Consider the following 12,767-nt stretch of genomic DNA (forward strand, 5'->3'; position numbering starts at 1 on the left):
CTCTAAATTCATGCTGCTTTAAAAACTGTAACAAAGCATATGTGCTTCAGGCTTAAAAAAACACCAAACCATTACATGTGCATGACCTTCACAAGGACAATTTGTCAGCTATCTTCTTAATACAGAACTTCCATCTCCTCTGAAATGTTTAATATTGGTATTGGAGACTGGCTTTTCTATTAACTTGTAAACCTCGTAAATCTATTAAGAATTGTAGCACAGAATCTCAGTGCATTGATCAGACATCTATTGCATGAACTGTACATAATGGTAAGATATAACGAATTACTTTGTATGTCATCAGACCAATGGTTTGACTAGCACAGGACTGTTTCTTTTGCCTGGGAAGGGCGCCTTCAGAACTCTGATTTTCCAAGCTAAGCTATTTGAGATTCTTCTGCTGGAGATATTGCCCCACACTAGCTGGGCAAGGAGGCGCCTTTTGTTTGTTTGTTTGTTTGTTTGTTTGTTTACTGTATGTTTATACCGCCCAGAACTCACATCTCTGGGCATAAGTGCTGGTTTTAAAGTGCTGGTTCTCTTACATTTAGCAGGAGGAGAACAATTCTCTCCCTATTGAGTCCAGCACAGTTTCTCATGTGTTTCTGATTCGATTGTGAATCTGTTTGGGACAGTGAACCATTTTCTTCTTATTTTTTCCTATGTAAAATTTGTTAACTTTGTTGAAAAGTAGTGTATATATTACAGTATTGAATTTTGCAAACATTATATATGAAGTGCAAGTAATGGTTCCTCCTGCAATGTACTTTGCCCTTGTGTCGCCTAGAAATTGCTTTTATAACCGCCCAGAGCCTTTGGATGGGGCGGTTTATAAATGTAACAAACACATAAATAATATATGTAGTTCTAAAGAAAGGACTCTTCATGTCACAGGACAATTATCTAGAATTCAAGTAATAGAATTCAAATTTTGCATGCAGCAAGTCCTCAGGTTCAGGGTTAGCCATTTCTGCAATAGACTCCTCCCACCCTCCCCCAGCCAAAATAAAATAATAATAATTCTCCGATAGAAGAACTGGGAAAGATCTCTCTGTGAGATCTAGGAAATAGCAATAGCAATAGCACTTACATTTATATACCGCTCTATAGCCGGAGCTCTCTAAGCAGTTTACAATGATTTTAGCATATTGCCCCCAGCATTCTGGGTACTCATTTTACCGACCTCGGAAGGATGGAAGGCTGAGTCAACCTTGAGCCCCTGGTCAGGATCGAACTTGTAACCTTCTGGTTACAGGGTGGCAGTTTTACCACTGCGCCACCAGGGGCTCAAGGTTGATACGCTGAAAGTTAGAGTAGTCGATACTGGAGTAGGTCATACTATTGGGATCATAGTAATAGGGACCCTCCACCCAGTCTATGTGACCACTTCCTGTTTTTTCTTCAACATCTGACACCACTTAGAGTTATTGACTCTTTCAGGAACAAAGAACAAAGGGAGGGATAACAAGGAGAGTGTGGCAGTGCAGAGAACACTCAGATGTTGGCAGTAGGTCATCTCATTAATAGACAATATTGCATCAGCTGACACTTTTTATACACTGTTCAGTATGGAAGTGCATGGATCCACAGAGCTGCGGTCCGGCACTGGGGTGGGGGTTCCTTTAAGGGCGGGGGGTGGGTGTACTTAACCTTCCCACCGCTCCCCCCCCACCGCCGGCGTGTGTTTTTTAGGAAGCATTTGGGGCAGCAGGATACCTCCCTGCCACCCCTTCCCCCTCTCGGCTGCAAAAGGCTTCAGAAAGCTTTTTGTGCGTGCATGCGCAAAAGGCTTCCTGAAGCCTTTTGCAGCCGAGAGGGGGGAGAGGCGGCAGGGAGGTATCCTGCCGCCCCAAATGATTCCTAAAAAAGTGCGCCGGCGGGGGGAAAGCGGCAGGAGTACACCCTCCCCCTGCCCTTAAAGGAACCCCCACCCTGTTGGTCGAACCTCGAACCGCCCCAAGATCGGACCGGTCCGGAGGCCAGTAGAATGGCCTCCAGACCAGTCCATGCACATCACTGTTCAGTTGGCTCTGAAATAGCATAGCTTCATAGGAACATAGGAAACTACCATATACTGAGTCAGACCATTGGTCTATCTAGCTCAGTATTGTCTTCACAGACTGGCAGCGGCTTCTCCAAGGTCGCAGGCAGGAATCTCTCTCAGCCCTATCTTGGAGATGCCAGGGAGGGAACTTGGAACCCTCTGCTCTTCCCAGAGCGGCTTCATCCCCTGAGGGGAATATCTTGCAGTGCTCACACATCAAGTCTCCCATTCAAATGCAACCAGGGCAAACCCTGCTTAGCTATGGGGACAAGTCATGCTTGCTACCACAAGACCAGCTCTCCTCTCCTTCCTTTATTAATAAGTGAAAACAAAATGTATCTGATTAAGATTGGGTATAGTCTTTCCCTTTGTATTGAGTGCAGCTGCCATGATGCATAAGAGCACAAGAACAGCCCTGCTGGATGGCCCAAGGTCTACCTAGTCCAGCATCCTGTTTCCCACAGTGGCCCACCAGATGCCTCTGAGAAGCCAACAGGCAAGAGGTGAGGGCATGCCCCCTCTCCTGCTGTTGCTCCTCTGCATCTGGTATTTAGAGGTACCTTTCCTATGAGGCTGGAGGTGGCCTATTACCACCAAAATAGTAGCCGTTGATAGATGTGTCTTCCATGACTTTACCTAAGCCCCTATTATAGCCATCCAAACTAGTGGCTATCACCATATCCTATGGCAGAGAATTCCATAAATTAATTATGTGCTGTGTAAAAAAGGATTTCCTTTTTGTTGGTCTTAAATTTCCTGGCAATCTGTTTCACGAGATGACCCCTGGTTCTAGTGTTGTGAAATGGGAAGAAAAATTATCTCTATTCACTCGCTCTACTTGAAGAGAGGAGAGCTGGTCTTGTGTAGCAAGCATGACCTGTCCCATTAGCTAAGCAGGGTCTGCCCTGGTTGCATATGAATGGGAGACTTGATGTGTGAGCACTGCAATATATTCCCCTTAGGGGATGGAGCTGCTCTGGGAAGAGCATAAGGTTTCAAGTTCCCTCCCTGGCTTCTCCAAGATAGGGCTGAGAGAGATTCCTGCCTGCAACCTTGGAGAAGCAGCTACCTGTCTGTGAAGACAATACTGAGCTAGATGGACCTATGGTCTAACTCAGTAGAAGGCAGCTTCCTATCTTCCTATCTTGATGCTTATAATTTTATAAACTTCTATCATGTCTCCCGTTAGTTTGGTTTTTACAAACTAAAAAGTCCCATATCCTATAGCCTTGCCTCATATGGAAAGTGCTGCAAGCTCCTGATCATCTTGGTTGCCCTCTTCTGCACTTTTTCAAGTTCTTCAGTATCCTCCTTAAGATACAGTGACCAAAACTGTACAGAGTATTCAAAATATGGCTGCACCATAGATTTGTATAAGGGCATAATAGTACTTCCATTTTAATTTTCAATCTCCTACTTAATGATGATCCTAATTATATTCATCTACAATTGGCGTCTAGAGCAGGGGAAGGCATTTTCTTCTTCAGAGGTCATTAGTTAATAGAAGGGATTGCAACCTGATTCCTTTCTGCATAGTCAGGCTGGGACAAGATTATACTATTCTATTTTATTTTTAATGTTTCATTTATATCCAGCCTTTCATAGTTTTAAACATCAGAAAAGGTGTTCCCACTACTCTTCTTCTAACTGCTACTCCTTGAATGCCCCATGGTAACCATAGGAAGAAATTGCATCATCCCGCTCCCTAGCCACAGAGTGTGCCTCCTAGCAAACAGGGTCTGGCATGACCAGATGTTTTTGTCCCTACGGAGGCAGAGCTGCTTTTCATCCTGAGAGGTGGTCAACTCCTAGTTCTTCCTAGTGGCAGGAGCGCTTATGAAGGCTCTGAAGGGATGTGGAGAACCAGCTTCTAATGGCCTTCGGTCTTACTCTCTTGGGAAAACATCGAGACAAATGAGCTGTGGCTGGAGGATAATGGGTCGTGCTTGGAATGGTAACTTGCATATAACTCTCTACTCAGCCATGAAACTGGCTGATTGACCTTGATTTGGTAACTATCTCTCCACTACTTTGCCTCACCAGGTGGATGTGAGTGTCACAGTGCCTCGAGCTCCTTGAGGGAAAAGAACAATATAAATAAATATTTAATTTCAGAGCGACTTTTTTAAATTAAAAAAAACCCTGGATATCACAACCACTACCACTTCATTCAGAATATAGGCTTCGGCATAATCTGTCTCTGTATTGTCATTCAGGAGCAGCAACTAAAAAGGTGTGCTTGACATTGTAATGTGGTTTTAGCTAAGTTAATTCTCTCCTCTTTTCTCCTAGGTGGTAGATGCCAACAAGTGTTTTGAAAAGCAATCTCCCTCTGCTTTATCTCTCCAGCTGGCAAGTTATTACTATAGCCTCCAGATCTATGCTCATTTGGCACCGTGTTTCAAGGACGAATGCCATCCCCTCTACAGGGTCAGTTTCAGTTTTGTATACATCAATATGCAATACAATACTTATGCTCTATATCCAGTGTGTGTGTGAAGCCAATTCAGGGGCAGGGCTAACTTACTCTAGCCAAGCCACATATCACCATTTGATCTAGTACTCTGTAAAGAGGCAACTGCTTAATACAGTGTTTGCCAAAGTGTGCCTAGCGGCTACATAAAAGGAAATGCTTTCTATCTTTAAGCACTCATCACAAGCTGTACATTATTTTGGTATATAATGTTTTAAAATCAGCCTACTTACCAGATAATTGAAAAGTAAGCAATGGAAAATTAGTTTATTTTTTTAAAGGGATCCAATAGTAACAATCTACTTGTCTCAGGTAAACTAGTAGGCACATTTTTAAAACTAGAATGGTTAAACATTTAGAAAAATAATCCTGCTGAGGACAAATCAGCATGACTTCTACAAAGGAAAGTCCTACTTCCAGCCTTTTAGAATTCTTTTGAGTCTCAGTGTGTAGAGAGCAGTGAACATTTTATGCTTCAATTCCCAAAAGGTTTTTGACAAAGTGCCTCACCAAAGACTTCTAAGCAAGACATGTACTCTTATGGATAGGTAATTGGTTGAAGAAAGGAAACATTGGATAGGAATAAAGGGTTTTCACAGCAGAAGATTGTAAGCAATGGAGTCCTCCAAGGATCTACATGGGGACCAGTGCCATTCATCACTGGTCTGGAGTCAAGGATGAACAATTAACTAACGAAGTTTGCAAATGATACCAAATTATTCAAGAAGGTCGTTCAAATGATCATTTTTAGTGAGGCTGGAGGGAAGGCAGGATCATACCTGCTTCCCCCACATGACAGCTTGTTGCTGCTGAACTGCACCGTTAATGTGCTAAATGATCACTGCTGCAGCAAGTGGCATGACAATCTGAAGGCTGCGGGAGCTAAGCCCAGCCTCCAGGAATCGCACAATGCACCATGTGAGTAGTGCAGTGCACTGTAGAAATCCCTGAGGCCAGGAAGCTCCTTCCCCCAGCCTCTATGATTTAAATGGCTGTGGCAGCCCAGTTGCCCACATGACCAGTGTAGGAGGGTGAGCTCTCATCCTCCTTACTGCACTTTTAGCCCAGGTACAAATCTCAGGCTACCCGGCAGAGGAGTGCTGCGATTGGGCATGATCCCGGTGGTTCTCACAACCAGCCCTACCTGGGCTGGCGCTACCCTACCCAGGTACAACTGGTCATGAGAATGACCTCCAGATGTTAGAAAGATAATACTTTCCTAGGAGCCTTTGTTACCCGTCTCTTTCAGGTGGGTATCAGCTGCCTGGGAACTTAATTCTTTCTCCATTTCAGTTTCTAGTAATTATACTCCAGAGACATAGAAGAGACAGACTTGATTCTTATTTGTTGATTCTTACAACAAAACTTGCAAATAATTATTGAAAAACTAAGTGGTGAGCAGATTGTGTCTTATTAATCAATAAACCATATCATGTGCTAATAACAGCTCATTGTCTATTCTTAGACTGCTAAAAAAAACTTGTTGCACACCTTTCACTATCTCCTCAAATCTTTTGTTCCCAGGGACGTATGTGCAGAATGTTTCAACTCAAAATGGAATGTTTCAAGTGTTTCAAAACAAAATGTCCTCTAAATAAAGGGCCTGTTTCAAGCTCGGAACCCAACAATCCCATTTTGATCAAAGCATTTCAAGCACCTTTTTGGAAGACTGGTTTTCTCATACTGATTAATTTTCTGGCACTGGCTTCCGATTGGCTTTTGATCTCCATGCTTCTTGGGTGGCATACAAATCAAGTGTTGTCCAACTGTCAAGTGCTGGCAACTGTGCCCCCATTGGCTGGGTGCGGGAGGGAGGAATACAAAATGAATTAATTTCAAATTGAGAATAGTAGTGTGCAAGGTTCGGTTCGGGGCAATGGAAAAGCCCTCCGGACCAGTCCGGAATTCCGGCGGTTCGGAAGGGCGGGGGGCTGTCTCTTTAAGCGGGGGTGGTGGTGGTAGTACTTACCCCCTCCCCGCCGCTCTTCCCCCTCCGGTGCTGGTGCTTTTAAAAATCTTCTTGGGGCGGCAGAGTTCCTCCCCACCGCCCCTGCCCCCGCCGTCATCCTTCTAAGCTTGAAACGAAGAGGAGCTAGCAGCGTGCATGCGCCCTTCGCGGCGCGCGCTCGTCTCAGCGCACCGCGAAGGGCACATGCGCGCCCCTACCTCTTCTTCGTTTCAAGCTTAGAAGGACGGCGGCGGGGGCAGGGGTGGCAGGGAGGAACTCTGCTGCCCCAAGAAGATTTTTAAAAGCACCAGCGCCGGAGGGGGAAGAGCGGCGTGGAGGGGGTAAGTACTACCACCACCACCCCGCTTAAAGAGACAGTCCCCTCAGTGCCGGACCACGCTTCTGTGGTTCCGTGCACATCCCTAATTGAGAATGGGTGCCAGAGAGAACCCTTATATTGTGCCTCTCTTGAAGAAGTTACATCAGGAGAGGAGGAAGGAATGTTTGATTTTGTGTTTTTTTTCCCCTCAGCACTGAGTTTAATGCTATGCTACTGCTGCTATAATAAATCAATTTATTTATTTCGGTCATAGACCAGTTCAATATTGCTGCTATAAGTATCTGGTTTATCGGGATCTCAGATTGCCAAAAATGGACAGTGGCAGCTCTGTGTGTGTGTAATATTTCTTGGTGATTGCTGTGATGAGCTCCATATCTGGCCTTGAGACTAACTTGTGCCTCACTCACTGCTCTGCTCTGAAATCTGTATTGCAAGGTGTACTCAGTCAAAATGTGGCTGAAGTTGAGCTTATGGCTATCCTTGCTGCTACATAGGGGTGCTGCTGTGGCAGCTGTTGCAATGCTAGGAAGGAACATAAGGAGTAATAATTGCGTGTGAGTGAGCAATGTGTCAATGATGTTATTGTAGCGCAGGCATTGTGGCTGGCAGTGGATTCTGGGACTGTGATTCTTTTTTGGCCATTTTTGGACTGTGCTTAAAATGTGTATTCTGTGCTGGGAGGGGCATATTCCCTTTTACTGTCTGCTTCTGCAGTGTTTTTCAAGATGGTTGCAAATTGCAATGCAAAACATGTGTGCAGTGCACTCTCTGAGTGCAGCTTTTCCCAGCCATAGGGAACAATGGGGAAATTTGAAATACCCCATTGCTCCCATGGATAGCTCCTAGGGACACCAAAGTGGGTAGGGTGGTAGGGCAAAATGGGATGGGTGCTACCTACCAGCCAACCCACAAAAGAAATAGGTAAGTGGGCAATTTTTAATGTTTCCCCAACCCCGCACCCCGCCCCAGGATCCTATGGGCAGTATCTGTTTCTTTCACATCCCCATTTGTTCCTTCTGCCAGCTGCCTTGGAATGTTCACCCTTTCTATTTGAGGGCACACACTTTGTTCCCCTGTCATTGGATTACTGAGATTTTCTTATTTTTATTTATTTTATTTTTTTTACATTTATTATCCCACTCTTCCTCCAAGGAGCCCAGAGTGGTGAACTACATATTTAAGTTTCTTCTCCCAACCACCCTGTGAAGTAGGTTAGGCTGAGAGAGAAGTGAGTGGCCCAGAGTCACCCAGCTAGTATCATGGCTGAATGGGGATTTGAACTCGGGTCTCCCCGGTCCTAGTCCAGCACTCTAACCACTACACCACCCTGGCTGATGCTAATTACTAGTGCTCTGCATATCGTTGAGTCAATAAAAATGCAGCAAAGGACTTAATTTCTTGTTTTAAATAATAAGCTCTGCTCTCTTTCTTTTTTATGAAGCCGCAGTGCGTATGATAGCTGAGAAAATGATTGCGGTAGGGTAAATCAGACATTTGACCAGATACACGATGTAGTCTGCAATGTGTAGCCATTAACTTGAGTTTGCCACCTAGCCGTCACCTTGAATATGCTCTCTCTGCAAATAGATCAAAATATTTTGGATGCTCAGATGTCATTCTGTACATCTTTGGCAAATATGTTCTCTTGCCAACTATTTCTTTTGGCCAATACTGAAAAATTAAAGAATCAGTTTTTATCCCTTCCTCGCCCCTGTTATATAAGTTTCTGTTAGGTAATTACGTGACTGGCACCTGCAATTTTTTAATGAATTGCATTATAGGAAAATAATTGCTACTTAGGAATAAACAGAAGTTTGATTGAGCTGCCAGTTCTCACTAGTAAAGCAAAATGTTTGAGCAGCCTAGCTTGGTCCTGTTCCTCTTTAAAAACCTACACACACAGACACACAAATGTGGGGATCATGTTTTGAACATGAAATGCAGCATTATTTCCTGAACTTGCCACTAATTTTCATTCCAATATCTCAACCTCCGAGGTTATCATATTGCACTGTATTTCTTCAGTACAGTTATGCTTGCCTTTCCTCCATGCTGGAACCCAAAGCAGGGTTTGCAGGAGGTCTCCCATCAAGAACTGCCTGAACCCAGATCTGCATTGCTTCAGCAAAGCTGCTATATCACGTGCCTTCAGATTATGTCCTGAAACACACACACATACACCAATTTTATATAATATAAGCATATTATTCTTAGAATTCAAATATACTTCGTATCTTTCTTTCTTTGTATCCTATTTCTTTCATGAAATAAGTATAGGGATTAAGCAGTTCTTCAAACCGAGGTTTCTGCATAACATGCTGCATTGTGATCTCTCAGTCTTAGTACTTTGCATATTTTGCATTGTTCCTGTCCCCTTGAAAACCAGCATGAGAGATGAGTTTGGTACAGATTGTTGTCCTGAACTGGCAAACCCACTTTTGTTCTGACAGCTCAGTATTAAGGGAAGTATATTGCATTTTAGTTCATATTTTCCTTACTCCTTAGAAAACAAATGCTATTGGAATTCAGTTCTGTTTGGACTCAAAACATAGAATTATACCCTGAATGTTGTACTATATTGTATTCCAATACTTTGTGCTGTAGAGTTTCAGTGTTGCAAACAGGCGCATTTACAAAAAGTCAACAAGTTAAACCAAAGTCCTCGCTTTGGCACAAGTGCAAGAAGTCAGCCCAACTTCAGATGCATTGTGAAAGCTTTGAACAGATGCTTTTGGTGTTCATATAAGCTGTAAGATTTTTTACATATACAGATATGGTATTAGCATATATTGAGATGCTTTCTTCTTTAATTTTGAAAGTAGATGTAGATTAATATTGAAGAGCATCGTATTCTGTCATTTTATTTATTTTCATTTCTTATTTTGTGTTCTGAAAAGACACTGTGCAAATGAACATTAGACTCAGGTGAAAAATGTGATGCATAAACTAGGAATGTGATAGCTGGCTTGGGCGGTCCAAGTTGCGATTTGCATGATGACACAAATGACCTGTACACATGAGATCACAGAAATGGCCTCCGAGCATATGCAGAGGCCCAAATTAGGCAGCAACTGACCTGGGCTGTCATTTGGGAGGCGGTGGGGGAGAGGTTGGAGGAGCTCCTGACACCACCTCCGAAGTCTCCGCCTCTGCCACCCTAGCCCCTGTATTTTAAAAGTTAAAACTACCCACCCACCCCCGCATTTACTCTAGGGAAAGGGAACGCCCTTTACTTGTAAAGGGGAATCCTCACCGTATCCCTTTCTACAAATAGATCCCCCGAGTTGGCCCGCAAGCTGGTTTGGCCTGGTTCAGTGGCCAGGTTGTTTTGAATCTGGTCCGGATTCTAACCCAACCAGTCTCATGGCCAGCTCACAGATCCCTAGCAGAAACAGAAGTCACTTAAATTGAAACTTTCTGAAAGAAAGAGCTTTCATATACTAACTGTAGACCCAGTGCCTTTTCTCTTTTGAGCAGTGTTCAGTGAAGTACGTCAGCTTCACCCTCCCAAACTTCATGGATTTCCCCATTTTAGATGTTCTTTAAAAAATATGCCTAGTGTCTCTCATACAGACAAAATATTAAACAGTAGCTAGTTACTTGCTGTGTACATATATTCATATACAGCTACCAGTATTAGTAGAACTGGGGTTAAAGGTTAAAAGGGGACCTTTGAAGTTTCCTGCTCAGAGCAGGAAACTAGGTTTTTCTCTTAAACTAAATTTTAAAACTAGGTTACCTCTTAAAGTGGTTTAAAAATTGGAATGGATTCTAGGTTTAAAGTATCTTGTGTGTGGGTTTTTTTCATTCTGAATCTTATTTAAAGCTCCCTGAAAAAGGAAAAAATACATTTTTATTTTATTTTAGAAAAAGAGAATTCTATTTAAACAGATACCTCTTTTTATTAGTCTGGCCGTGCTGAGCTTCTGCCTGACTCCCCATTCCTTCTTCTAACTTTGGGTTGGTTCAGATTATATGTCTGAGATTGTTCTGCTAACATGCAATTAAGTAGTATTCGGATGGCTCATGAGTGGGGCTCGTTTGGGTGAACCATCCCTATACATGCAATTAGAAGAAGGGGGAAGGTGCATCAGAAGGGGGAACAAGATGTGGTCATGCACATTCCTAATCATGTGTGGAAAGGGCCAACTCAGTTATATCATGCAAACTGGCCCATGGTGAGAGAACAGAGAAGGGGGAGAGAAAGGAAGTTAAGTGCATGCAATCACACAATGAAGCTCTTCCCATGGCTAAGTGGGGAGGGCCACTCTCTTGCAGGGTGGAAGCCCGAAAGCATTTACCTTCCTGCAGATGATCCTCCTTTGGGCTCTGGGAGGGCGGATTGCCCACCCAGATGCGCGGCGGCTTGTCTCCAGCATTCCCGTGTCTGGCCGCAGCTCGCCTGGCAGCTCAAGTGGTCAGGTGCAGGGAAGCACCATCGCGAGGTGCCCCCGCCAAGCCCCTGTACATTGCATTTCTGTGATCCCCCTCTCCCCTCCCTCCCGCCACTGAGTGTACCCACCACATCTGTGAGCGGCCATGGCTGACACACCATCAGTTTAACAAGATTAATGGAGTGCTTGCTTGATTAACCTTGTTTAAGGGGGTGGCTATGTAGGCGGGCTTGCCGCTGTGGAGCCACCGGGCTCGCCCTCGAGTCCACTGGTTCTCACAAGTGAGCAAATCCAGGCTGGGCTCCCTTAGCCTGGTTTTGCTCGCTTGTGAGAATAGCTTCAATATATTGAAAAACATGGACTGTGGTTGTTGTAAACTCTTCTACAACCTATCTATTGAGGTGATGGCAAAGCAAGATTTTTTAAATCACCACCATCAGTTAGGCTCTAATTTGGGCCCTACACCCTGTTCCATTGTACTCATCGCAAGTTTTCTTCCACCATCACTCTAGCCATCACCTCTGGTTTTCCAGTGAGCCAAGACAATGAAACGGCAAACACATTAGCAGTCTTTACCTAGTAGGAGAGGGTGTTCGGGAGTGATTGTGTCAACTCTCTTGATAGTTAGGTGACAAGGGAGTAATTCCAAACTCCCACCCACAGATCACCACTATCCTGTTCAGAACCAAATGTTACAAGGGGGATTGGGGGGTGTTACCCCGCATCTCCGGGATCAGAAGGGATGTTATAAAACAGGCAGATGTGTTCCAAGATAAAAGAAGGACCCAGCAGTAATCCAATCGTAAATCTTTATTAAAAATAATAAGAGGGGAAATACATAACATGTGGGACATTTCCATGTGACATGGTACATGCGTGCCAGCTTGTGTTTCACTTTCTATAAATTGTTCCTTTTCACTAATAAAAATCATGACCACTATTAAAACTGATGTGGATTCTTATATAGGAAATAAAAGTAGACGCTCTGATGTTAGTAAACAGTGTTTAGATTGTCTGATATTAACTTAGATTGAAGTAGAGGAACCAAGTGGGACATGGGGTTTATGGTGTCTAAGAAGTTTTTGGCATTGGACCTAGGAAAGGCCAGGGAAAATCGGTTACCTTAAACTCCATGGAAGGGCCTGTGTCTGGCCCTTTTGGCGGGGATATGTAGATGACTGTGGGCAAAGGATTCTGGATTCGTGTCGATTCTATGGTTCACTATGACTTAGGCAACCAGATTCAAGCCAAGAAGTCAGGGAAAGCCCAACACTAACTTGGCCTTGAGGCAGCTTGCTGGTCAGGGATCACCATTCTCATGAGAGGGCTATCCATGGGAGAAAGGGGCATCATGAGATGCATAACTCCAGCTTCTAGGGGGCCCTGCTTGTGTGAGATTCCTGGCACTTCTGGATAAAAATAGAACTTACATCGTGTACCTTCCCTCTTCACTCAGCCCTTCAGACTTCAAAGGGGTCTGGGCTTCATGTATCCAAGCGGCTTCATATAAGCAGATCAAGAAAGCCTGGGAATAGATTCTACACTCTCGGGTGGATTAGGTTGGGCTA

The 12,767-nt window shown here is 44.0% G+C and overlaps 1 protein-coding gene across 8 annotated transcripts in view; it reads left to right on the forward strand.

The window, feature by feature from the left end:
• The window catches only part of NBAS (NBAS subunit of NRZ tethering complex), a 304,433-nt gene that overhangs the window by 201,608 nt on the left and 90,058 nt on the right, over positions 1-12,767 (forward strand). For all 8 annotated transcript variants that reach the window (XR_008313691.1, XR_008313692.1, XR_008313694.1 and 5 more), the window contains one exon: positions 4,337-4,474. Coding sequence is in view for 5 of the 8 variants with exons in the window: in XM_053285448.1 (XP_053141423.1) it covers positions 4,337-4,474 (138 nt within the window). In the remaining 3 variants the exon portion in view is untranslated. The remainder of the gene's footprint in view (positions 1-4,336; positions 4,475-12,767) is intronic.

Source organism: Hemicordylus capensis, chromosome 1, assembly GCF_027244095.1.
Source record: "Hemicordylus capensis ecotype Gifberg chromosome 1, rHemCap1.1.pri, whole genome shotgun sequence".
Lineage (NCBI taxonomy): Eukaryota > Metazoa > Chordata > Lepidosauria > Squamata > Cordylidae > Hemicordylus > Hemicordylus capensis.